The 27,597-nt window shown below is 43.5% G+C and overlaps 1 protein-coding gene across 2 annotated transcripts; it reads right to left on the bottom strand.

The window, feature by feature from the left end:
- MARCO (macrophage receptor with collagenous structure) lies at window positions 1-27,231 on the bottom strand. Of its 2 annotated transcripts, XM_088662012.1 has the most exons (16): window positions 26,910-27,231; window positions 25,778-25,879; window positions 21,673-21,897; window positions 20,750-20,794; window positions 19,852-19,884; window positions 19,144-19,197; window positions 18,357-18,401; window positions 16,365-16,472; window positions 12,904-13,011; window positions 11,865-11,900; window positions 11,066-11,158; window positions 10,927-10,980; window positions 9,299-9,343; window positions 7,358-7,396; window positions 2,157-2,339; window positions 1-934 (listed from the first exon to the last, which is right to left on the bottom strand). In XM_088662012.1, the coding sequence occupies exons 1-16, from the start codon at window positions 27,022-27,024 to the stop codon at window positions 804-806; spliced, it is 1,416 nt and encodes a 471-aa protein (XP_088518138.1). In that variant the 5' UTR covers window positions 27,025-27,231; the 3' UTR covers window positions 1-803. The 2 variants fall into 2 exon arrangements, with proteins under 2 accessions (XP_088518138.1, XP_088518137.1); XM_088662011.1 differs by lacking the exons at window positions 1-934; window positions 2,157-2,339 and adding an exon at window positions 7,885-7,992 and having other exon boundaries at window positions 4,862-7,396.
- Between the last annotated feature and the right edge of the window lie 366 nt (window positions 27,232-27,597).

Genomic DNA, 27,597 nt, shown 5'->3' with positions numbered 1-27,597 from the left:
TTTCAATGGGTCCTTCATTTATTGATTTATATGGGGGCTCTTTACAAGGAAAAACTCTCTCAAGGCAGCTTCCGCAAAAACAGAACAACATACAAGCATCAAACTTCCCCAATGCAAACCATGAACAAACCTATCAGTTATAAAAACACATCCAGCTCTCCCAGCCCAAATAAAACTATAGCCAAAACCATCAACAGCAAAAGAGCACAATAAATCATTACACAAAAGAAGGCTACTGAAAACAGTCAAGATTGTAGGCCTTTCTAAAGACCCTACTCCCATTTTAATGTGATTAGGATGTAGAGTTCCTGTTTAAATGTTCAGTGTTATGATTAGGAACATAGGGAGTGCCCTTATACTAAGTTAAACCTCAGGTCGATCTAGCTCAGCATTGCCCACGCTTGGCTGGCAGTGACTTTCCAGGGTTTCAGACAGGGATATTTTCCAGCCATACCTGGAGATGCCAGGGATTGAACCTGGAAGCTTCCTCATGCAAGGCAGATGCTCTTACCCTCGAGCTACATCCCTTCCCCCTGCAATAATAGTCCAGTTTACTGGTCTTCTAATAAAGTGAGCCCAGTTCCTGATGTTGATTCCTCACACACCCAATTAAAATAGCCTTGATCAGCAAAGGAGAATGTAGAGATGTGTTGGTACAGTGGAATTAAAGGAGTAAAACAAAATTAATCCATTCTCTAATTAGCCAAGAGATACACTCTGAAGGACAATGCCATGCACACTTCTTCGTGGAATTATCAGTATTAAGGTATTATTTTCAGACATCGGAGCAGAACTGTTTTCCATTAGGCACACTCTACCCCAGCATCTTCATTATGACTGCAGTTGTTTTCACCCCAGTTAGGTTTTCTACATGAATGAATGGAGAATTCTGTTCCTGTACATTGCACGTCATCCAACCAGATTCTTCCGGAGCCTGATGTCAAGCAGATATGTAACGAGTTAGCACAGGGAGGGAAAGGGTGAAAAACAACAAAGCAACAATCCATCTGCGACTCACATGCTAATGTCTCATTATGCCTAAGTACCAGGAAAGTGGGGGGGGGGGGAGAGGCTGCTTTAGGAAATGCTTCTGGAGCCACATAACAACTGCATAATTACTCCAGAATGAAAATTGCTTGGAAAGAGAATCTCGCTCTTCTTTTCTTTTCCACCATCCTATTGTCCAGCAAACAATTTCAGACAGCAGCAACTTCAAAAGCAGTAACTAGCCATAAAGGAAGCATGCAGACTTTGTTGTTGTTTAGTTGTTTAGTGGTGTCTGACTCTTCGTGATGCCATGGACCAGAGCACGCCAGGCACTCCTGTCTTCCACTGCCTTCAGCAGACTTTAGTACGCTTTAATACACTCTGGACACTGGGTTCCAGTGATGAAACACCTTCCTGGTTGGACCTGGGACTTTTGGCATGCAAAGCAAATACTCTACGACTAAGCTATGGCCCTTCCCCTATTAGGTGAACTCCTCATTCTTCTGAGAAGAAGCCAAGGCTGTCAGAGCCTTCTGGGAGCAGGCAGTGCCTGTTGAGGTTCTGCTCACACCTCCACTGCTTGCTACCCCATCTCCCAAGGAGCAAAGAACTTGCTTTGTGGGTCTGGGATGGCTACCAGGTACTAGATGACTCCTCAAAGTGAAGGGATCCCTACTCGGCCTCTCATCATTTCCCCAACTGTTTGGAAAGTGAAGATCCTGCCAGTGTCTTTTTCAACCGGGGGTCATGGGAACTGTACTTCAACTATAACTCCCATGACCCCCAGCAATAAAATATCCTGACAACAGGGTCTTCTCTTTACAAACAATCTGGGAAGGATGAGAGTCCCAGTGGTCATTTAGCATCTGCAAGGGAGTTTCTACTCCATCACATTGGCCAACCTCCCCCCCCCCCATCTCTCTTGGAGTGGCAGAGTCTTTCAAGCACTTGAAAACTCCCTTTAAGGGGTCTCAAGCATTCAAACTGAATGTTCAGAGGGGAGCAGCATAAGGCTGCTTGCCTAGCTCTACTCTAGTGACATGTTTTGGATGACAAAGAGAAATACCTTCCCCATCCCTGCTATTTTTGAACACAGTCATATTACACACAATTGAATCTTTCATTTTGCGACTTGATTAAATCAGCCAGTGAATGAACTGATAAATTACCTGCAGTTGCAGTGAAGGTTTGAACTGCTCGGCTAAATCCCAGCATCCGACAAATCACAATTCCATCATTAATGTCCCAGCTGTCATCACATATGGTACCCCATACTCCTTCGTGTAGAACCTCAACTCGGCCACGTTGATATCCTTCAGCAAGTCTTACAATAGAACTGCTCCCTGTTGGATGTTTTTGAAAGGCAACATTTATGCATATCAGGAGACAGAGGCAACACATCAAGATTTGGGACAGGGTATGAGTAAATGATGGGAGACGTCAGGCCCGTCTTACCCATTGAGGCTAGTGGCGCGTGGCGCCAGGGCGCCAAGTTCTGGAGGGCACCAGACGAGAGTCCAGGGAACACCGAATGAGCGCGCTGAGTGAGCAAAGGTGTGTGCACCGTCGGCTTGGTTTTTTCCCTTTTAGCCTGCAGGCAGAGAATTCTGCGGGGCACTAGAAGGCTAAAAAGGAAAAAAAACTGAGCTGATGCTTGGCGGGAGTGGGGCACGCACCCTCACTCACTTGGTGCAGGCCTGCTTGCTCGGTGTGCTGCCTGTAGTGGCCACCGCGGCACGAAGCGGCCAGCTGAGCCAGGAGGCGCCACATCCAGCCTCTGTCTTTTCCCTGCCGGAGGAGCCGCCCTCCAGCCACTGCCCGCCTCCTCCAGCCCTAAAAAAAAGGTCAACTCTGGGAAAGGGGGGGCGCCGGGGGGATCTTTGCACCACAGCGCTGGATATGCTTAAGACGGCCCTGGGAGAGGTAGTCTCTACACATCCCCTCCTTTTTGGTTGCTGAAATATGTGTTGTACATTCCAAGAACGAGGCCCAGCCTATTTCTTTGTAAGCTTCCAAATAAACTCTGATAGTGGTTTGAAGGGAAGCTGTTCCTGAGTAGCTGCCAACTCGTAGTGGAACACAAGGACACATTACATCACTTGGGACTTTAAGCGTAATCCTGTGATAAACATATCAAAATGATAATGTGCACATATGTGTTTACTAGTAGCATTACTGCACTTTAGATTACTGTTTCCTTAGGCTTCCTGTTTCTGGCGGTGAGAAATGGCTGACTCCCACACGATCGGACCTCAGCCGTGCCAGTAATTCAGGGCTGATATGGGGGTAATTAGCCCTGGCAGACTCCCCAGGGTGGGGGAGGACTGTCTCATAGACCCGCAGATTGTCCGAGATTGTCAGCTTGCATCAAGGTGCAAGCGGCAGGACACTGGGTCCCAGAACATGACACGGCTGGCACTCTCCGAAGCCACTCTCTTAGCTGGGAATATCTGTTTGATAAAATAATTAGATTCAGACAATAAACAGACATAGTCTGAACCGAAGAAGACTGAGGAAAAAACCTGCAGAATTGTACAGAATTGTACTTTTTTTTCTTTTTTTCTTCTCAATACCTACGCCAAGCCTCATTAATAAACTTATTTTTTTATGAAAAGTACAGATGGACTTCTATTTATATTTAAGTATTCAATTGCACAGCTTTACTTAGACTTGAAAGACTTGATAAAGAGAAAAGAAGAAACAAGATGGTGCTTGTTAATATGACGCAGCACAGAAAAGTGGGAAGAGAAGAGGGAAGTGGGAGATGCTTGCTGGCTGATTTTGTAGTGACTTGAGACAATAATTTGGGACAACATACAGTGCATGGTTTTCCCAGTAGTGATGTATGGAAGTGAGAGCTGGACCATAAAGAAGGCTGATCGCCGAAGAATTGATGCTTTTGAATTATGGTGCTGGAGGAGACTCTTGAGAGTCCCATGGACTGCTAGAAGATCAAACCTATCCATTCTGAAGGAAATCAGCCCTGAGTGCTCACTGGAAGGACAGATCCTGAAGCTGAGGCTCCAATACTTCGGCCACCTCATGAGAAGAGAAGAATCCTTGGAAAAGACCCTGATGTTGGGAAAGATTGAGGGCACTAGGAGAAGGGGACAACAGAGGACAAGATGGTTGGACAGTGTTCTCGAAGCTACGAACATGAGTTTGACCAAACTGCGGGAGGCAGTGCAAGACAGGAGTGCCTGGCGTGCTATGGTCCATGGGGTCACGAAGAGTCGGACATGACTAAACGACTAAATGACAACACAGTGCATCTGTTTGCAGAATTTCTTCATTATGAGCGAGAGAGAAGGCTAAATGGATGTCTAGCAGCCCCCCTTCTAGGGCCCAGAAGGGGGGATTGTGTGGTCTCTGAAAGCTGATCGATCACCAAATGACTTATATCTGTGGAATACAGTTCATTTACATTGCAGTATTGCGGACAGTATGCTTAACATCAAAAGACAGGCTTGGACAACAGACCGGATTGGAATAACTTAACAACATGGGAGTTGCTGCATCATTAAACTCTAAACGATAGACTTGGACAACAGCACAGACTGGAAGATTGGAATGGAGTCAGGAAAAGCTGCGCTGGCAAATAGACAGTTGGAAAAATACTGTACATATTTACAAATAAAGCTGTATTCGATGGATGAAAGGCTATATGATTTCTGACATGATTGAGAATCTCATAGCCAGGGACGAAGAACTTTAAAGTGTTAAGACTGGAAAGTGGAAAATATGAGAACAACAAAAAGAAGACAGGAACGAAGATATTGGAGATATACTTAAAGAGGTCCAGACTATGGGGAGCCTGGAATAATTAATAATTTGGACTGTAATTTGTTTTTTTTTATTTTAGTTTATTGTTTTTAATTGGATTATGATTATGGATATGTTAATTGGCTGTATTTATTGGAAAATTAATAAAAATGATTTTAATAAAAGATTACTGTTTCCTTGACCCCACTGACTGGTGTGCATGGAAAGGAATCACGGGTGGTGGAGGCTTCCAATGGAAACAGAAACAGAAATGGCCAAAGTTGATTTGTTGGTTGTTCACTGTTGTTTTCAGTCCACAAATAATGTGTAATTGATGGTGTTTCCCCACCCCCACACATACCTTGCATTGTGTTTCTTTTGCATTGAAATGAATGGTGCAGGATAATGTAACGATAACGGAATTAACAATGTAAAATTCCACCATGGCAGACAGTGAGATAAGTAATGTAGTTTTTGTTGGAATATGAACTGCAGTGGGACAGAAACAGCAATGAATGTGGGTTGGAATGGAAGTCGATGCCTTCTTACAAGCCTAATAGGACTTCTTACAGAAGGAGAAGCTGTCACACATTTGCTTCACTAACAGAGAAAGCTTGATAAACAAGTTCTTGTGCCTCTGGTGTTGTTCTTCTCAGACGCTTACTAGATACCCACTAGCGGATTTTAATCCAGAGTGCACTAAGAATGTACCGTGTTTCTCACATTATAAAACATCCCTACAAAATAAGGCATGGCAGGATTTTTCTGAGGTGGCAAAATATAAGGCATACCTCGAAAATAAGCAATACCGCAGGTCTGTGGCAAAGAAGAGGAAAAGGAAGGGGGCTGCTCGGAACTGGATGCTGCTGCTGCGTTAACCCCCGGGACCCGGCTGCAGCCTTTGCACGCGGCGCGAGAAGCCCCGGGACCCGGCTGCAGCCTTTGCACGCGGCGCGCGAAGCCCCGGCTGTAGCCTTTGCGCGCGCCGCGTGAAGCCCCGGGACCCGGCTGCAGCCTTTGCACGCAGCGCGCGAAGCCCCGGGACCCGGCTGCAGCCTTTGCGCGCGGCGCGTGAAGCCCCGGGACCCGGCTGCAGCCTTTGCGCGCAGCGCGCGAAGCCCCGGGACCCGGCTGCAGCCTTTGCGCGCGGTGCGCGAAGCCCCGGGACCCGGCTACAGCCTTTGCATGGGCTGCGCGAAGCCCCGGGACCCGGCTACAGCCGTTGCATGCGGCGCGCGAAGCCCCGCTCGCAGACAGGCAGGCGCGCGAACGAACGAGGGAGGTGAGGAAATGGCCAGGAGAGGTTTCCCTCTCACCCCTGTCGTGAGAGGGCGGCAAGCGGCTACCGTATAGAATTTAATTTTATGTATGGCTTCTTCGTTCCTAGAAGGAGGCTCTGGTGGGGTTTTTATGCATCAGCAGGTGCCAAAATAGCTTGGGGTCAGACTACGCACAAATTCAGACTTGCCCATAGGAAAGATCAACAAATGGGGTTTTAAAAGAATTCCCAGCTGCATTAAGGTAGGTTTAATGATGATGATGATGATGATGATGTGTAGGAACTGTAGGAGTACATTGGCAATGGGTACTAAGAGATAGCTTGCTAATTCCTAAATCTCCAATAGGTTGCATTGGTTTCCCATTGGGCACCCAAATCTATTCCACTAATTACTCATACTGCACTACCCATGTACTGTAATAAAAATAAGACATCACTTGAAAATAAGCCATGGTGTGTTTTTTTGAGGAAAAAATAAATATAAGACATGTCTTATAATATGAGAAACACGGTAGCTAAATTTTGTTACTATGTGTCAAGACTAAGACACGACGTGGCATCAATCAATAACAGTGATAAAGCCGCCTATTAATTCATAGCGGATAACAGTTAAAGGGAACTATCCCTCATTAAATTTTAACCTAATTTTAATTTAAAATAGGATTATGAAACAGTATTGCTCAAAGATGATACTTAAGAACTATCTATTTTATGTATTACTGGGTTTTTTGGGGTTTTGTTTTTTTTGCTGGTCTACGACCGTAATAAAGATGTTGTTGTTGTTGTTGTTGTTGTTGTTGTTGTTGTTGTTGTTGTTGTTGTTGTTCTCAGACACCATACAAAACAGAGAAGCCTCACTTCGTGTGGTGCTCCATATGTACAATAAAAAAGGTAAAAAGGTAAAGGACCCCTGGATGGTTAAGTCCAGTCAAAGGTGACTATGGGGTGCGGCGCTTATCTTGCTTCAGGCCAAGGGAGCTGGCGTTTGTCCATAGACAGCTTTCAGGGTCATGTGGCCAGCATAATTAAACCACTTCTGGCACAACGGGACACTGTGGCGTGGCAGAAACCAGAGCGCTTGGAAACGCCATTTACCTTCCTGCCACAGCAGTACCTATTTATCTACTTGCACTGGTATGCTATCAAACTCACTCTGTCGCAGGAATTCGAACTGCTAACCTTCTGATCGGCAAGCCCAAGAGGCTCAGTGGTTTAGATCACAGCGCCACCCATGTCTAATGTACTCCATATGTACAATGAAGCTCCACGAAACATTGGATTGGGATAAGTTTATATACTTGTAGAGAAAAAGACCATACTTGCCTGAACCCCCCCTTTCACCTTTAATCCCTTGTGCTCCTGGTGCTCCTGATTTAACACAAAAGGAACAAATGATTGATGGCACATTTAGATAATTTTTGCATTAATAAGCTTCAAATGAAATTTTTTTGAGTTTCCCTTAACTGATAAGAGATCATTTTTCCGGTTTTTGCCTAGTACAAAAGCTGCCAAGTTCCCTAACCATATTTAGGAGATGGGGAAGTGCCCCCGACCCCGACCCAGACATGCCCTCTTCCTCTTCCTTCTCTTGCCTTCTCATGTTCAATTTCAGTCCTCTAAATACAGTGCAACATTGCTAACCATGGTTAGGTCAAACCACAGTTTGAAAACCAAGTGTAATGATCATTGCAAACTGTGGCTTGGAGCTAACTGCTGGAATGTAGTGTCTAAGAAACTGGACTATGAATAAGAAAATTCCCAGTTCAGAAGTAATCTCTGCCATGAACTTGGTGCCAATATAAAGCACGCCAGATAGTAATAAGTCATTTCTTTCCGTCTTGCCTTCTTTCTTTTACCTTTGGGTCCCTGATAGCCTCTGTCTCCTTTTCTTCCTGGTTCGCCTTTCACACCATTAGATCCATCACTTCCTTTACTTCCTTTTTCGCCAGGCATGCCTTTGCTCCCTAAGTAAGAAAGGTGGGTGTCTCGATTTCACAGGGACAAAACAACAGCAAATGGCACAAGAGGCATTACCTGCAGAGGCCATGAAACCATTATTGTGCAATAACCAAATGGATCCTGCCATTCCTCTGCCTTTTCCACAGAAATGAAAGTTAAGGGTTGTGGTCCTAAACACACATACTAAAAAGAGAGTAAGCCCTGTGGAACACAGTGGGCTTTATTTATTTATTATTTAAATCTGTATGCCGCTTTCCCCATTAAAACGTGCTCAGAGCGGCTCACAAGAGATCAGAAAAACTGCAAATCACTACATCATTACAATATAAGTCGAATGTTGAATAATTTTAGAACGTAACACAGCAATCCATCAAATTTCTGGCATGTGGCCCCTGTAAAGTTGCAGGGAAAGGAATGCGGCCCTCAGGTAAAACTCAGCGGAGCAATTAATGTGAATTTCACCTTTGTACTGTGGACTAATTTCTGCACACAGTCACACACTCCTCTCTATCCTCCATTCAGTCAAAAAAGAGGCATTATCAGAGTTGATGTTCACCAGGTAGCAACCGTGGACAGATCCTTTTCAGTAGGGCTTCCCCGATCTCGTGATTGTTCTCTCTAGGGAGGCTCAAGCTAGGCAAGGATTTTTTTAAAAAAAAAATTCCCCAAGCTTTCAAAGCAACTTTTAAAGCAGTTGGGGTACTAGTTTTTGCTTAGTATTCTTGAGGGTTTATATGCCCATGTCACTGTTACAGCTTTGCTGCATTTTAATACTGCATTGTATTGTATTTTTGCATTATGTTTTAACTGTAAGTCACTCTGGGGAGTATAAAAGAAGAAGAAGAAGAAGAAGAAGAAGAAGAAGAAGAAGAAGAAGAAGAAGAAGAAGAAGAAGAAGAAGAAGAAGAAGAAGAAGAAGAAGGTTATTATTTCTATCCTGCCCATCTGCCTGGGTTTCCCCAGCCACTCTGGGTGCCTTCCAACAGAACATTAAAAACAGAATAAAACTTCAAACATTAAAAACTTCCCTTCAGATGTCTTCAAAAAGTCAGATAGTTGTTTATTTCCTTGACATCTGATAGGAGGGCATTCCACAGGGCGGGCGCCACTGCCGAGAAGGCCCTCTGTAGCTTTCTGCTTCTCACAGTGAGGGAACCGCCAGAAGGCCCTTGGCGCTGGATCTCAGTGTCTGGGCTGAACAATGGGGGAGGAGACGCTTCTTCGGGTATACTGGGCCGAAGGTATGGAGTACACCGCTTTGATTCTACTGAGTCGTCACTTTCATTTAGGAACTTCCAGCAAATGCCTTACCTGTCATTCCCTGATCTCCCTTTGACCCTTTACTTCCCGGTATGCCTAAAATAATGGAGGCAGAGGGAGGGGGAAAGAATATAAGGTGGCAAATCCAAAGACAATGGGAATTTCAAACTTTTGCTTAATATTCAAAATTCTACTACGTGTATGTGTTTAGATAAAGTTTTAACTATGCGGAGGCAAAAGAGCTCTGCAACCTCCATATAGACAGCTGTGATGCATAGGGAGTTGGGAGGCAGATTGGGAGCTGCTAACCAGAATGGGGCAGGGTGAGATACAGCAGACAGGTCAGGGGAACGCTGGGTTATGTAGGTGCCAACTCCCTGGGGCCCTGAGCAGCCACAAAATTCCCCGTGAAGGGACCAAGCCCCCACCAATTTTGGTACCAGGGCCAGGCATGCTGCATGGCACCCACAGCCCCAGGCACCCACGGTCACAGGCCAAGTTGGGTTAGCAGTGCACACCTGTGGCATACCAACACCACCAATCACACTGCAGCCTTGCCTTGCCCCGCCCTCTTCCTGTCCCAGGAGGGACAGGAGGGTGCTGGGAGGGTGGAGGACTGCCCCTCCTCATGCACTGCTGCTGCAGGTAGGAGTGGGAGAGATCCCATCTAAATCTAGAGAGCTGCTGCCAGCCAGCGTAGACCAATGTAGCCAACATGGTGCACTTCAAACACTGCTTGATTCAAACTCACAACAGCCCCAGCCAACATGGATCATGGTCAGAGATTACTGGAGCTGTAGTCTACATTGGATACTGAATTAGATGGCCAGTGGTCTGATTTATTTCTACAAAAAAAAAAAGGACAGGGGATCCATGCTAGGAATGAGTATTGTATTGCACAACTGCATGGCTATTTCCCTCAGGGAATTTTCACAGGAGACGACGACGTCCCATTGATTTCTGTAAAGCAGTTATTAAAGAATCCTGAATTAGCTAGAACTGGGGTGGGGAGAAGGTTGACCACAACCTACCAGCAGATCTCTGGGTAATTTTTCCAGAACTGGAAATGCCAAATATACCTTGATCAACTTTTGGCCAGGCTGTCAGAGGTCAGATAGCTCTGAAACTAGATTCAGCCTGGGAAATGTTGGAGACTTTGAATAAAAGCTCTTTTCCATTGGTGATAAAGGTAAAGGGACCCCTGACCATTAGGTCCAGTCGTGACCGACTCTGGGGTTGCGGCGCTCATCTCACGTTATTGGCCGAGGGAGCCGGCATACATCTTGCAGGTCATGTGGCCAGCATGACAAAGCCGCTTCTGGCGAACCAGAGCAGCACACGGAAACACCCTTTACCTTCCCGCTTGGAGCGGTACCTATTTATCTACGTGCACTTTGATGTGCTTTCAAACTGCTAGGTGGGCAGGAGCTGGGACCGAGCAACGGGAGCTCACCCCGCTGCGGGGATTCGAACTGCCGACCTTCTGATCGGCAAGCCCTAGGCTCAGTGGTTTAACCCACAGCACCACCCGTGTCCCTTTCATTGGTGATACATCTCTGTAAAACACTTAGATACCACAGCAGAGGATTTGTCCTGGCCTTATGGCATCTCACATCTCTCTGAATGAGATGTATTTTGCTCACACACCGGGTTCATCCACATCCTTTTTTCTTTTTTACCTGGATCTCCTTTGTAACCCCTTTCTCCCTTATCGCCTTTCACTCCTGGGACTCCTAAAAGAATAAAGGGGAAGGACAGGTCAGAAACTTCTTGGGAATAATTATTTCAACAGATTGAGCAACATTCCCATTTGTATACCTGGAAGGGTACTTGCTTCTCCTTTCTGTCCTTTTTCGCCTTGTGCTCCCTTTGGGCCAGGACTTCCTGGTGGCGCCATGCTGCCTGCAGGACCTTGTAAGTGAACCAAAGAAGCTTGGTCACAGCCAGGATGACACAGGAAGAGCAATCAAGCACTGAGGTATCTGTCATATTTGGTGAACGAGGGAAGGTTTAGAAGGACTGAAGCTTAGTGCTGGCAGAGCTCCTGCTTTGCATGCAGAAAGAAAGTCTGGTTGAATCCCTGGCAACTGGGATTGTCCCTTGCCTGGAACCCAAGAGACCTGCTGCCAATCAGTGTTGACAACCCTGAGCTAAATAGTCCAATTGGTCTGACTCAGAATAAGGAAGCTTCCTTTGTTCCAGAATGGAACTGTCTCAATGAATATTTGTCTTTTTAAATAATTCTTAGGAGTTAGTTCCAGGTTGGTGAAATCAGAAGCAGTTTACTAGTAAAATCCTAGGCATGTTTACTCAGAGGTAGGTATCACTGGGTAAGTATTATTAGTTTACAATCCATCACATTTACTTCAGAGTAAGCCCCACTGAACAGAGTTACACTTCTGGGTAAACACAGTTAGAGAAATTTATGTTGATTAACTGTTCAATCCTAGGCATATCTGCTGAGAGATAAGCTCTGCTGGATTCAGTTGACTCACTCTCATGTAAGTGTGTACAGCATTGCAGTCTAAATAGAACTTTAAATGAAGCACAAATGGTAGAAAGTATTTGTGTTAAATTGCATTTAACCTGGTTGTCCAGGAGGTTAATTGCAATATACCTGGTTGTCCAGGAGGTCCTTGGGGACCACGTGTACCTGAAATAGAACATAAATGAACATAAGAGAACATAATTGAACACAAAAGAACATAAATTGCTAGTATATGGGATGCTTCTATCTGTATTTTGCAGCTAAGTTACAAATGGCTAACAGAATATAAGGAGTTAGTTACAGGTAGGTAGCTGTGTTGGTCTGCTGTAGTTGAAATAAAATAAAAAAATTCATTGGTATGTGCTTTCGTGTGCATGGTATCTGAAGAAGTGTGCATGCACACGAAAGCTCATACCAACGACCAACTTAGTTGGTCTCTAAGGTGCTACTGGAAGGAATTTTTTTATTTTGTTTAGAATATAAGGAGGCATGAGAACAGGAATGGGAACAGAGTCTTGGACTGGGGCATAGGGGGTGTTGTTGCAGGGGTAATGTTGCTAATGCTGCTATTGATATTAATTGTTGATCTTATAATTTATGTGGAAATTGTTCAATTTGACTGTGTACTTTTCAATGTGTTTTATGTATTGTTTATTACTTCTTTTGCTATGTTTGTAATCATGTAAATCTTTTCCTGCAGTAAGCCTCCTTGAACATAGTTTTAACTATAGAAAGGCGGAATACAAATAAAATGACGACGACGATGAACAGACACCTGACCTTTCAATATAAGATGAAAACAGAAAAGCAGCAGCTGATTTGTGCATGCCTTCATATAACTGTGGCAAACAGTATCACTGGATTCCAAGAAAATTAACAGAAATACGTAGAAGGAAGAACTATTCAGGTTTGTGTGGTCCTGATAAACCATGCTTTAGCTTCCCCTGTTGTGCAAACCAGGCCTTAGAATGCCTGTTTGTCTTTACCCTTAAGAGTGACAAGATCCAGGCATGGTTTCCTTTGGTTATATTCTTCCCTTACGGTTTCTGAAACCAGCACTGACAAGATGAAGATTCAGGGAGGGCTGGGCAAAGTCAGTAAGGCTAGTCTCAAGCCTAAAAGCACGACAGTTGTAGTTTAGGTTTGGCACATTGCTGGGTCCACTCACCTGGCAGGCCTCGTTCTCCCTGCATGCCCTTCTCTCCTCTAAGACCAACTGGTCCTTGTGGGCCCAGATCCCCCTTTCCACCAGCTGGTCCTTGGAGTCCTGGAAGACCTATAGAACAAGCTTGTTTCAGGCGTTAGCACATACAATATATTATTTATTAGATTCCTTATCTGCCCTTCACCATAAACTCCCAAGTTAGAACAATGTGTAAGTGTTGCCAAAGGAAACAATAAAACTCTTAATAACCTCTTCCCTAACCAAACATTGAACAAGCTTTCAAGGCATGTCGATTTTATGTGGCTTTTTTGTTTTAAAGCTCCTGGAAGAGATGGGGGTCAATATTTAGTTGCTTGGTGACCAATACAAACCCGGAGGGCTAAACTGAGAAAAGTATAGAGCTGGACTATGTTGCCCAACCTAGCTGATACTCAACCTGAGAGTACAAGGCAGGCAGTGTCCTTCCCAGGTCCCAGTCAAGCAACCCTTGGGCTTCCTCTTTACAAGTACAGTATGGCGATAAAGGTTTCCAGGCTGAGTTTAGGCTTTGGAGAGACAATGCTGAGTCTTGAGTCTGTCTGCCAGTATTGTCTCTACTGCTGTTCTCTATTTAACTGTTTCAGCTACTTTAAACATTCATGTAACGTTGCTGAACAAAACGACAGCACAGTAATTTTTCCTGGCTTGCAACTACCTCTCTCCTCTGGACCTCATTTCCTGTGTGCGATAGTTACCTTCTCTTACGGACACAGTTTCAGAACAATGAACTTCCATTTTTTAAGACAGGTTCCTCACCCTTATTCATAAGAAGGAGCATAAGGCCCTCCTTTAACTGTGTGTTATGTGTGTGTGTTCTGCTATTTCTCAGACCTTCCGAGTGTTCCTATTTTCTAGGGGTGTCCCTGATTTAGAGAAGCCATCCTGGTTTCTGATTTGATCCCAGAATGTCCCACTTTCCCTTTGGATGTCCCTATTTTCTTTGGAGGAATGTTGGAGGGTATGGAGTTATCCGCTTCCCGAGCTGTCTGAAAGCAATCCTGTATAGGGAAGGGTTTTTTTAAAAAAAATGTTTAATGTTTTGTTATGGTTTTATATACGTTGGAAGCTGCACAGAGTGTGGGGGCAACCTAATAAAATGTGTGGGGTATAAATAGTAAAATTATCATTATGGAATGGGATGCCCCTATTTTCATTGGAGAAATGTTGGAGGGTATGAACTCTGCCTTTCTTCTCTCTCTTGGGTTTCAGGAAGCAAGGAAGCCAGGGCTCCAATGGAAGAAGGAACTTGGTCTGCTATAACTTATTAGACAGGACAAGAAAAGCTACGCCAACTACTGAAGATAAAGAGGGTCTTCTAGTGCCAGGGATGCAGAGGGAGGGGGACTACCTTGAATAATAAATCAATAACAATACTAAATATTCCTTTGTATTCCTGTAAAGTATATTACATAAAATGGAAACATTAATTAACAATCATAAATGCCAATTCACTAGAGAGGCTAATGGTTTCATATCTAGCTTTTAGCTGGCATGCACTTTTAAGAAATGTTACTGTCAAGAAAAGTATACTGAAAATTTGATCCATTTCTCAATCTTATCTTGGCTCTTTTCTGCATTGGGGATGCTCTGTTTTTGGGGGGGAGGGTTTTGTCTTCTCTTTTTAGCATGCATGCCCCTGTTAAGGCTTGCAAATGCCAATTTAATGGAAGTTACACATTGCATAATTCTTCTGTTTAACTAAGACAAAACTCTGGCTTATACATGATACAAACAACTCAGAAATCGACTTCACAATATCTCCAACTAGCCAAACACACACATGCTTATGCATATAAATTACTCTGTATTAGTTTGTACCAGATAAATCCTACTATAAACACCTTTGCATTAATCAGAGACAGAAAGATAATTAAATACTCATTGCCTGTATTGCATACACATATGCCCAAAATGAAATATTAGTATGTACAAAGTTAAATTTGCTTTCTCCCTTTTCCAGTGCCTGCCTGGTTCTGTGACACAGTGTATAAAGAAGGTAGGACATTATACATATTGTCTGCCTCCTTGAAAGACATGCATAGAGTTGACACGTTGGTATGGGGCTGTTTGAGGCCAATTTAATGATGTTTGCAAGAACATCATTATCAGTTCTGGAAAATGAATCTTGAAGTGTATAACCTTGGCTACCACAAGCAACCCAATACAGTGGTACCGCTAGTTATGAACTTAATTTGTTCCGGAGGTGCGTTCTTAACCTGAAACTGTTCTTAACTAGAGGCGTGCTTTCACTAATGGGGCCTCTTGCTGCCGCTGCGCCGCCGGCACACAATTTCTGTTCTCATCCTGTGGCAAAGTTCTCAACTCCAGGTAACTCTCCCAGGTGAGTGGAGTTTGTAACCTGAAGCGTTTTTAACCTGAGGCATTTGTAACTCAAGGTAGAAGAAGAAGAAGAAGAAGAAGAAGAAGAAGAAGAAGAAGAAGAAGAAGAAGAAGAAGAAGAAGAAGAAGAAGAAGACGACTTTGGATTTGATATCCCTCTTTATCACTATCCTAAAGAGTCTCAAAGCGGCTAACATTCTCCTTTCCCTTCCTCCTCCACAACAAACACTCTGTGAGGTGAGTGAGGCTGAGAGACTTCAAAGAAGTGTGACTAGCCCAAGGTCACCCAGCAGCTGCATATGGAGGAGCGGGGAAGCGAACCCGGTTCACCAGATTACGAGTCCACCGCTCTTAACCACTATACCATGCTGGCTCTTGTTATGTTTATAAAAACATCTAGTCTAGCCCAATGGCTGGTTGCCTTCCCAGATCAACTCATCACCCAAACCGGCATGATGAGAAACTGTGGGTGTATGTCTGACCTACCATGCTAACTACCCCCTACTGTTCATTATTCAGCAGGTACCACATGCCAGGCCCCAAGAGCACCAAAGCAAGCAGCCTACACAAGCTGGTCAACAATAGGAGGTTAGTGAAGTGCCCTGCTCCCAACATGTGTGAGGGTGCTGACCTTCCTCTAAGTCACTTACCTGGTCAGCAGTGGGTCCACATTGCTAGCTATCATTTCAAGGGGGGAAAGGTAACTCCACCGCCTGTTTAGTTTCTGAGATATACAGGACAGTCTACAGGCAATAGTTCAGAAAAACACAATTCTTCTCCTGCCTCCCAATATATTAGGGAAGTTGGTATAATGATTAATAATATGGGCAACAGTGATAATCTTCATACTATTCCACACCATTGCATGTGGTGACCAACTGATAGAAGCAGGATCAATTCAAGCAAGCAGGAAAACGATCCTATCTACAAATGGGTGAATATGTCCATTTGTTTCCTCAGTTTCTCCAGTCTGAAGTTCAAGTTTCCACATTTCCATATCAGTTTGCAATTATTCTTATTTTTAAGTCCTCATGAAAATCACCAGCATCATATTAAGATTATGAACACTCTTGGCAAAGTCTTACCTTGAGGTCCCCTGTCTCCCATTTGCCCTTTTGTTCCTGGTTCACCTTTTGGACCAGCCGGCCCAAGATTTCCTTCAGATCCCTTTTCACCATCAAGTCCAATTAAACCTGTATTTTTAAACACACACACACACACACACACACACACACACACACACACGATTTATTTATTTATTTATTTTAAAGCAACACAATTGCTACACTAGTGATTCCACTGCCTTCTTTTGGAAGTACGGTGGTACCTTGGTTATTGAATGGCTTAGTCAACGAACAAATCGGCTCCCAAATGCTGCAAACCTGGAAGTAAGTGTTCTGGTTTGTGAACTTTTTTGGGAAACCGGACATCCAACGTGGCTTCCGCTTGAGTGCAGGAAGCTCCTGCAGCCAATCGGAAGCCGTGCCTTTGTTTTTGAATGGTTTTGGGAGTCGAACGGACTCCCGGAACGAATTAAGTTTGAGAACCAAGGTTCCACTGTAATTTGATGTAAGTGGTTTCAGGTCTCAAAACAGTTCTGCCTGTGGATATTGCAGAATGTTTGCAATTGTCACAGGATGCTTTGCCATCAGAAATGTACATGTTAATTCTTCCCAGTACGCATGAAAGATGAAATTTGAGGAAACTGGCTTACTTGTGATGGCCTCTTATGACATACTGATTGTCAGAAGCCAAACCTTTTACTGAATCTTCTAAGTCATCTGAAATTTGTACTGTTAGTTTCCAGTCATTGCTTTATCAACAGGTTCCTAATTTAAGCAGTTGTGCGTTTTGTCCTATCACCTTGGTTGAGTTGTCTGAATCCTCACTCAAAGCTGGACTGCCAGCTGAGGGGTTGTAAATATGCCTTACTGGTTTCTAGCTTGGCCTTAATTCTTGAAAAGTTGACACTCTCAATTTGACATACATTTGGATAAACGTGCACATGGAAGGTAGATCTGGGAATGGCTGTTAGCTCTGGAAGCTAGAGGGGACTTATATGTTCAGAGACAATCATAGCTACCTCTGATTACCAAAGGTGAGGACAAACCACAGGAGAGATCTATCATTTCCATGCCAAATCTGTGAATTTATAGGGACATTTGGCTTGTTTCAGCTGAAAACAGAATGCTGGACTAGGTGGACCTCTGGTCTGATCCAGAAAAGTTATTATGTGCATATACAAAATTGGGGAGGGGTCTATTTTAAGAGAAAACAATAAGAATGGCACATTCTACCAGTGAGTCGATCAGGTGCCTGGGGCGGTGTGTGGGGTGGGGCCAACCATCCATAGGGGCGGGGCAAGCTGGGGCAGGATGCTCCATGGGGCCTCTGAGGAGTCTGCCTGCCTCCTCCCCCTCAGCTGCCCTACAGCTGAGGGGGAGGCGGTGGGGGGACCGTTTGGGCAGTGGGGGGCTTGCAGTCATGCAAGCCACTGCGTCACTCCCAGGAGAGACACGTGGCTCGGGCACGCTGCAGGCCCTGTGGTGAATGGCGCTTGGCATTTTGTCACACCCTCAGTGGTGATACCCAGGGTGGACCACCCCCACTGCCCCCTTTCTCCGCCCCTGCATTCTAAAACTGGATAGATTGGTGTAAATCAGCCTCCCCCCCCCCAGTCTGGCGCCCTCCAGATGTTTTGGACTACAAATCCCACCAACCTAGTCAGCATAGCCAAATGGTCAGGAATGCAGGGAATGATAGTGAAAAACATCTGGAGGTCACCAAGTTTGGGAAGGCTGGTGTAAATATCAGGGATAGTTGCTGTTGACCTACAACTTCCATCATCTCAGATCATTGGTGATACTGGCTGGGACTTATGAAAGTTGTAGTCTGGCAAAACCTGGAGGGCACCACATTGGCTACCCTGATCTAGATGATTGCCATAATGCTAGTTCAGTTACTCTGGTAGTGCCAGTGGTGTAATGTAAAAAAGATTTCTCAGTGTGCATCAGAATGCTGCTGACATTACACCTAATATGCCTTCATCCGTTGCAAGCCAGTGGAAGGGGCCTTACCTTGCAGTCCTTGCTCTCCTTTTGAACCCTTTGGCCCCATGCTTCCTGAAATAAAAATACAGAGAAATAATTAATAATAAAGTGGAGAAGAAGGGAAATTATCAAATGCCTTTTTTGATATGGCGTCCAGCTTTGACTTAACTGACCTATGGTGACTTAAGCGTCCATTAGATTGCCAATTTACTTTTTTCAAATGCAAACAATTCTTCAAGCACTTGTTTCTGTGTTGGTGAATGCTAAATTTAGTTACTCTCAGATCAGTTGCTTTTATGGTTTTTAAATTTTATTATTGTAATTGCACATTCTTTTATTGGCTTTGGAAAAATTAACAAGTATGGTAAAAAGGGTACTCATTCAACCCAAGACATTATCCGATCACAATGCCATCTTGATAACAGTATTAACAGGTGAGAAATGTTCTTTGTTTAGGTGGAGGTTAAATTATAAGGTATTGCAAAATGGGGAGGGACTATGAGTTGAATATATGGAAAATAACTGTATACAGCTGAAAATTCTGGCAGCACTAAGATCAATTCATCAGATTAAATAATTTTTGATGGATGTAAAAGTAGAAAACTGATTTGAATGATTATAGCAAAATATGCAGGAATGTATGATACGTTAAATGGACCATGGAAGAAGAAGAAAGTTTGTAAAATGTTTATTTTGAAATGTAAAATTGAAAACTTAATAAAAATTATTATAAATAATAGTAAGCTTGAAAAGCAAATGAGGTGGAATTTCACCTGCTTTTCAACATTTGTTTCTACAGCTCTTCTTTCATTACCTGTATCGCCCTTCTCTCCCCGGGTACCTGGAGGTCCTCTCATTCCTGGAGATCCTAAAATATAAATACATTGAGGTTGCAGCCCTCTTTGCAACTACCTTGAAGTGAGTCCCATTGACTACAGTAGCATTTACTTACCAAAAAACTTATATAGAAAATGGGATATGAAGACCCTTTCCAAATATCACTAAGGGCATGTCACTATATAAACACACACCTAGAACTCTGAAGAGAGAAACTTGGATGGGAGAAGCGAGGATTGCAGTAGAACAGGGGAGGAGTTAGCAAAGTATCAATATTCCCTGACTCTTTTCTACAATTCAATCCAATTTTCTCCTCCCCCCCTTTTAAAAGAATGCTCCTATCTTGAGTTTAACATCTCTATCCAGAATGAGGTGTGGCCATGCACTTCCCATCACTTTTCCTCCTAAACTCAAAGGAACTGCCCCCTCTACTCTCCTTGGATTCTGCTGGAGCATTTAGGAAGTACGGTTGATTCATTTTAAAATGTATGTCCTCCTTACAGGCTTGCAAATGTGCTACATCTCCATTATAGGGGCACAGAAGAGCTGCTCATCCCTTTTGACAATTCCTGCCATAGACCCAGTGTAAAAACTATCTGAAGTGCCTCCGTTCAATTGTAGGTTCAAGGGAATTGCCCAAATGTTTACAGGTATTATAGTTCCAGAAGTGGGCAAGCAACATTACCAATTTCTCCTTTTGGTCCAGGCAATCCTGCACCTGAAAACAACAACAGCATGTTTGTTTGTTTTAATCAGTTGTTCAAAAATGTTAAATATTGATCCCCATCCCCCTCCACTCCATGAAGATTTGAGATTTCATGTTCTTTGTTTGTCCTTTGGTCCTGGCTCTCATTGGCTTCCTCTTAAGCTGATGCCTCCTTTCTCACCTTTCCTTCCTGAAATATGTCCAAAACAGGTGTGTGTTGCAACTCTAATACAATGTACTTATTGCAAATGGCTGAAGCTCCTACTTTACCTTTCCTCACTTAATCAAAGCCACATATTAGCCACATAATTTTATGGGCTTCACATTGAACCCTGTTTGCCTGCCTGCCTGCCAGCCTGCCTGTTATTTCATTTTATTGAATATGTAAATTTTCACTCATTAAGATGTGACATCAAATATATTTCTGATTTTTCAGTGGTCCCATTCAGGCACCACAATCTTAACACAAGATTGTACAGTACAAAAATGAGCCATGTGCTCATTTCTAGCCTGGTTTGGCTTTCACAATCTGGTTTGGAAGTTGTCCTTAAACCACGGTTTCCTGGTTTGAATGCCATGTGAAACTGTGTTGTGCTTATGAATTTGCAATCCTATCGGACACTTGTTTCTGTGCTGGTGAATGCCGAATTTAGTTACTCTCATTTCAGTTGCTTTTTTGGTTTGTAAATTTTATGATTGCAATTGTACATTCTGTTTATGTTATTTGTCATATATTTGTCTGAGAGTTAATAATAAAATGTGAAAATAAAATAAATGAGAGCAGTCAAATAGGGCTGTTGGGTCATCTGCAGCTGCTTCATAGGACTTGGGCAAGATCTGTAGATGGAGAGATTCAAAATGATGCGTTTCCACCTACCTGGAGGTCCCGGAGGCCCTTGAAGTGCACGGCTTTCCAGTTGTTCTGAAACAGATATTGATAGCTACTAGAAATCTCCTACCAATGGCAGAAGGAGTCTACAGTTAAAATGAAACCTTTAATCTTGTGAGATGACCAAAAAGAACAAACTCTAGGCAGAATTCCATCAGCTCATTAGTTTCAGTGAAAACTGTAGCAAAAGAGGACAATCCAAAAAAAAATGTCGTCATCCACCCCTTCCAAATTTACTCTGATCCTTCATGCTTCTCCTCAGGATGCTGTACAGGCTTAGAGTAAGTGAGCTGGACTTTCTCATGAAACTACTTAATGCTGCAGTTCACACCCTGAACAGTACCAGGCTATTATTATTGACAAGCTCAGCTTTAGAAACAGGATTGGGCTCCTGGCAATGGGCTGGGCTGCATCAGAGCACTGCTCTTTCTTTGTTTCAGCATACATACCTTCACTATGAAGCCAGAGAGCAGTGTAGTGCAAAGGTACCATTTGGAGAAAGCTTCAGCCTTATTGAATGCATTTCGCTTCACTACAAATTGTCTTAGAGAGACTGGCTCCTTTCTCCGAGAGGCTCAAACACCGATTATAGATTGCATTAATGACTTATTCAATAAGACGGAAGGCCTAATTGCCAGCCAGGGCAGTAGCTCCTGTAATGGACTCAATAACCACTGGTGATTAGTTTTATTGGCTTTACCTTCCCGTTGTGTGTATATATACGGTTTCCTCACATCTTGATTCCTGCCCTCTTTCCCTTCCCTTGCTTTTTTGTTTTAAAAAAACCCACCCTGTCTTTTGTGTAGTTCATGTGAAACATGTAAGTTTGGATGGGAAGGTTACTGAAATGCCTATTCACACACTAACTTCCCCCCAAAATGATATCCAGCCAAGGAGAAGCAAGAAAGTACCTGTAAAATTGATCATTCTCCATTGTAAATGTTGGTTGCTCAGTTTGATTATGTGAATTTCTTCCTTTAGATTTCTGATCCAATTGTCTCCTCTTCTTTGTGAGCTTGCCTCCATTTGGTCAATATCATTGGCAAGATTGGTGTCATTGACAAAATAGCTTGCAAGTTTTTCTGCTAAAGGTAAGCTGACTTTGTTTTTTTCCAAGACTTTGTTCATCTCATAGACTGAAAGTAGAGGAGAAGAAATCATGACATAGGTAAAGTACAATGTTGTGGGTTATGTACTGAGCTTGGATCCTAGAACAATAGGCAAGTAGGATCCTAGAAGGCAGCATCCTGATTGGTCTGCAGGAGCCGCCCACTCCGGCTCCAGGAGGAAGTCAATCATGTGCATCGCCTCTTTCTTAACAGCTGCTAATCAAATATTAACATTCTACACTCATTTTGTTATTTTCCCAATATGGTAATGCAATACTAAGACTGCAACCCTATCACCAAGGAACATACTGCTAAGCAGACATGTATAGGATTGCATTTAAAGTGAAGAACTTCCCCATTTGTCCAAACCTAAGAGTCACAAGGTCTTCTCAAGAGCCAGGTTTTAGAGCAGCAAATGTGCAACGGGAAAGGCCGTAGCTCAGAGGCAGAACCCCTGTCCTGTATGCAGAATGTCCCAGGTTCAATCCCCACCATCTCCTGGTAGGGTTGGGAATGTTCCCTGTCTTAAACCCGGGAGACCAGTTGCGCATCGGGGTAGACAATACTGAGCAAGAATATTCTGACTCGTTATAAGCCAGGCTCCTATATGCCTAGATGCATTTTCTAGGGATTGCAAGGATATCACATTTTGTGAGCCTCGGTGTCACAGTGTTTTGTACCTGGGAGAATGTGGTTCCACCCCACTCTCCAGCAGCACATCTATTATTGTTACTACTGCCATGTAAAATATGGTTGTGCAACTGTTTGCCTATTGCTTATAGCGTGAACGATGACAGACGGCACAGATTTCCCCACTTCTTGTGTCCACAAGGTAGTAGAGCTCCCACACCACAACAAGGCCACCTCCCCCTCCTCAATCCATTTGCTATTGGCTGGCTATGACTTCATTAACTTAGGAGGGTGCAATTATGCAAAAGCTACAATGTGGTTGGGGCAGGCAGTCAGACATATAAAATAACCAGATAGTGGCAGCCCAGAGCCACAGCTGGGCCCAAGTGAACACATGCACACCCCATCCCTTGAGGAGCAAAGCATCCAATGATGGATTCCATCTATGCTTTATCCAGAACCATGGACAGAACTTCCATAGCACTCCATGTGCAATGCTTTCAGACCGTGAATCACCTCACACACTCTGGCCCACTGCAGTAGCAAAAGAAGGGGGAAGAAGAAGAGGAAGAGGAAGAGGAAGAGGAAGAGGAAGAGGAAGAGGAAGAGGAAGAGGAAGAAGAAGAAGAAGAAGAAGAAGAAGAAGAAGAAGAAGAAGAAGAGTAGTAGTTTTGGATTTGATATCCCGCTTTATCACTACCCTAAGGAGTCTCAAAGCGGCTAACATTCTCCTTTCCCCTCCTCCCCCACAACAAACACTCTGTGAGGTGAGTGAGGCTGAGAGACTTCAGAGAAGTGCGACTAGCCCAAGGTCACCCAGCAGCTGCATGTGGAGGAGCGGAGACGCGAACCCGGTTCCCCAGATTACGAGTCCACCGCTCTTAACCACTATACCACACTGGCTCTTGTTATGTTTATAAAAACTACCGCTCTTAACCACTACACCACACTGGGTAACGTTTGAAGGTCAACAATCTTGTGGTCAGATTTGGCAATTTGAGTGTCTCTCTCTCACACACACACACCAGCATTTTCGACCCCTTCAAGTACCAGATGCTGGCATGATAGAAAACTACATTGTCATCCCCACCAAGCACATGATAGATTTGTTCCACACATTTACCTGCAGCAATATTAGAGCAGCCACATTGCTGTTGCAAGCGATGGATACTCCAGGCCTCAGCCGTGTGGCATTAAGCGGTAAGGAATCAAATGAAGCACATGCAGGTGGGGCTGGCTCTTGTTTGTGTGGCTTTATGGACATTTACAATGTCCCCGAGGTAAGCAGCCTTCAACCCTTTGAGTCCCATGGCCCAACTTTAACCTCAACCCACAGTATGGGGTCCGCTTTGACTATTTTACCATATATGCCAAGACAGGCATGTTCTGTTCATCATCATTATTACTCCTTGCTCCTTTCTCCCTGTTCCCTGTGTTCTTTTCTCTCTCACCCTCTTTCTATTTCAAAAAAGTCAACCAAAAAGAAAGAAAATTGGTGATATCACTTTGTATCCAGCTATGATATAGGATCTGATCACAGGTTCAAGACCAGTGCCTAGTGCCATTTGGATGAATAGGCATGTACAATATGGAATTCCTAATTACCCCAGCAGTATATTCTGAACACATGTTCAGAACACATATTCTGAACAGTTCTGCATTAGAACGAAGAAGTCACTAGCAACCTGCAGGGTAAGAAGCACTTGAAAGCACTTCTACCCAAGCTGTCACCAGGGTCCTTAAGATGACAAATTTGTCTAACATGTGGCTGGATGTGAGAACATCTGAGAAACAGCTTGGGAGGCAAAAGGTCTGAGGGTTATTTACTTGCATGTACGGAAATTGGCCTTTGTTTTTCCCAAACACATTACATGCTTGGGACTTTTAGAGTTGTAATATATTGTTACAGATTTGGGGTAACAAGAATTTGAGGGTGGAAGGGAACCCTTAACTGCTGGAGTTAGTGAATGTTAGAAATAAATTAAGGGGTAAGAATTAGCTGGTTTATGAAATATTGAAGGGAAAATGCAGGCCAGTGGAAAAATACAGGCTAAGCTCCCTTTCCAGGCCAGGGTCTCATCTGGGATAGAAGCCGTTAAGCATGACAAAAGGTGTTGATGGGTCTTTGCCAACCCAATCACATAGGATACAGGGAAATCATCACCTTTTAAAACTAGGCTTGGAACAGCAGGGAAAGGGGGATGAGTTGCTTGGCAAGGGGTTTTCTAGGAAGGAGAAGCAGGAGGTGGGGGAGAACTCTATGTTGGGGAGGGAGCTGAAAGGCAGACACCATGGGGGCAGAGGCACAGAAGCGGTGCTTAGAAAGCCTCTGGGTGCAATGCCCAGTTGCTGTAAAGGACAAGTCCTTTTTGGGATGTGAATGCTGTAAACTCTGCACTCCCTCCATCTGTACCCAGGTTGTAAAAGGTAAAGGTAAAGGGACCCCTGACCATTAGGTCCAGTCGTGACCGACTCTGGGGTTGCGCGCTCATCTCGCATTATTGGCCGAGGGAGCCGGCGTATAGCTTCCAGGTCATGTGGCCAGCATGACAAAGCCGCTTCTGGCAAACCAGAGCAGCACATGGAAACGCCGTTTACCTTCCCGCTGTAGCGGTTCCTATTTATCTACTTGCATTTTAACGTGCTTTCGAACTGCTAGGTTGGCAGGAGCTGGGACCAAGCAACGGGCGCTCACCCCGTCACAGGGATTCGAACCGCCGACCTTCTGATCAGCAAGCCCTAGGCTCTGTGGTTTAACCACAGCGCCACCTGGGTCCCTTGTACCCAGGTTGTAAATACGTGTTAATAAACCATATCTCTTAAAGAAATGACAGTCTCCACTGTGTTTTGATTCCCAATGGAAACATGACCCCCTGGAATCTTGCTGCCACGGCAGAGATTGGGGGTGGCGTGCAACCCTTGTAACAACTCTTTTGTGTGTGTCTCTGTGTTTTATACTGTCATTCTTTCTGAGTTTTTAAAGGTTTGACTAAAACTCTTTTTAAAAATGAGAACTCATTTGCCCATTGTTTGAAAGAGAGCAATCCATTTGGGAAGCTGTTCCTGAAAGCAAAGGTTTCTCTGCTGAGCATCCCTGAAAAGACGTTCTTTTAGGTCTTCAGCAAAGATCTTCAGCTTTCGTCCCCATCTAACCTCTTGTTCTGGTGGTTGTTTCCTTTCTGGAAACAAATTTACTTACTGAATATTTAAAATATAACCAGTGCACAATCTTTTATCTTTAGATTCAGGACTGGAAATAACATTTAAAATCAATTACCTTTATAGGCCAACAGTCCGAAGCCTGCAGTGAGCAGAATCAGGTACATTGTAACCAGAGCCGAAATGCACCTTTTGCAAGTCTTCTTCTGGCCTTTGGGTTCTAAAGTTTTGGAGAAGAAAGAACACACTAAGAATTGATATTCCATCCTTTTTGCTTGCAAATGAGTGACCAATGTGCTGTGGCTGCAGCCGTATGCACAAGTACTGAGAGTTAAAATCAATGACTTGCTTCTGAATAAATAGGGATCCTATCAAGCTGCATGGCTGAAGCTGACAGTGAATTCATGCAGAAGCAGACTGTGATATAGTACTTCTTTAATAACTTTGTTCAACTTGATTGTATTTCCAGACAAACTTTCCATTTGCTGGGTTCTCAGAACTGCAAATAGGGCTGTGCAGAGTGACAGGCATGTTTCACATAATGTTTAGCTTAGGTTTACACCCAAACCAAAAAAACATTGTGTGAACTCAAGTCCTTCGCCTCTTTCCCTTCTCTGGCCGCAGAAATACAACAAAGGCGACTAAAAGCTTGTTTTATGGAAGCATCCATCATCATATATCCTTCATAGTATATTCTGAAATGCAAGACAAATTAATTCTTCATTTAAAGCACAGTGAAACATCTGCCTGTAGGCAGGAATACTCCAGTATAAAATATACACACAGCTTGTGTCAGTTGGCATGCTGTGTAATTACATTTAACTTGACACTTTTTTTCAGTGAAATATTCAGAAATAGCATAAGTGTGATTTTTGTGTGTTATGGTGTGGGGAAAGGCTGATTAAAACACATGCATGCTATTCTTAACTAACGTGAAGCACATAGACATTAATAAAGTGAGTAGTGGTCCCTAGGAATCCCCTAACCTCACTTACCTGGAAGTAAGGGCTACTGAATTCAATAGGGCTTATGAAGTATACATGGTTAGGGTTGTACTGTTAAACCATTCAGTGCCATATTCTGCTAAATTTGTCAATGGCACAAATTTAAATAAAAAGACGGGTTTTTTAATGCAATTGAATCCAAATTAAACATTTAAAAAGAAAAGCACCTTTGAACACTAGTAAAATGTCTTGAGATACTGTGCGTTTAAAAGTCTATATCATTATGAAATAATGAAAATACTTTACCATCTATTTCAAAGGGCATAAGTCCAGATGCTGGAAACTTCAATCTGTCTGAAAATGTAAAGGATCCGGTGTCTTTGCCACATCCATCAGCACTGTAACATCCTGGGTTGTCCATGATCAAATTTTGACAGCCACACTACAATCTTGCCAGGATAACCTTAGGCACTGAAGATGAAGGGGTTTCTGAGCTTTATCTGCTGGGAATGTGTGCTATTAAGCAAACCTTTTATGTTGGCTTGGGGTTATTTTGTACTAGCTTGCAAAACACACACACACACACACACACACACACACACACACACACACACAACCAAAACCCAACAAGTATCTGATGTGGCATCTTCAGCACTTCCTCCAAAACTCCGCAGGAGGTTGGTCAATGCATGTCTTAATACAGAGCAAAGCAAAAAAGATGTGCGTTAAAAATGACGGTGATGTGAATTTGATTTGTCAGTGTGAATAGCATTTTATAAAACTTTCAGGTAACAAAGGCATTACTGTATTCCAGATTCAGGTAGGTAGCCGCGTTGGTTTGACGGAGTCAAAATATAATATATCAAAAATATCAAAAATATCAAAATAAACAAATAAACAAATATAAAAATTGTCCTTAGAGACCAACTAAGTTTGTTCATGCATGCACACAAAAGCTTATACCCAGAACAAACTTAGTTGGTCTCTAAGGTGC

The sequence above is a fragment of the Zootoca vivipara genome, chromosome 1 (genome assembly GCF_965207765.1).
Source record: "Zootoca vivipara chromosome 1, rZooViv2.hap1.1, whole genome shotgun sequence".
Taxonomy (NCBI): domain Eukaryota; kingdom Metazoa; phylum Chordata; class Lepidosauria; order Squamata; family Lacertidae; genus Zootoca; species Zootoca vivipara.
Note: the sequence above shows the minus strand (reverse complement) of the source record. Positions and strands in the feature narration are given on the sequence as shown.

Excerpts from the sequence above, each read along its gene's own strand:
- MARCO (XM_088662012.1), bottom strand. The coding sequence starts at position 27,024 with ATGGACAACCCAGGATGTTACAGTGCTGATGGATGTGGCAAAGACACC. Across the intron at positions 7,397-9,298 it reads GGGAGATCAGGGAATGACAG|GAGCACCAGGAGCACAAGGG; the intron begins GTAAGGCATTTG and ends GTGTTAAATCAG. Across the intron at positions 2,340-7,357 it reads GATTAAAGGTGAAAGGGGGG|ATCCAACAGGGAGCAGTTCT; the intron begins GTTCAGGCAAGT and ends CCTTTCAAAAAC.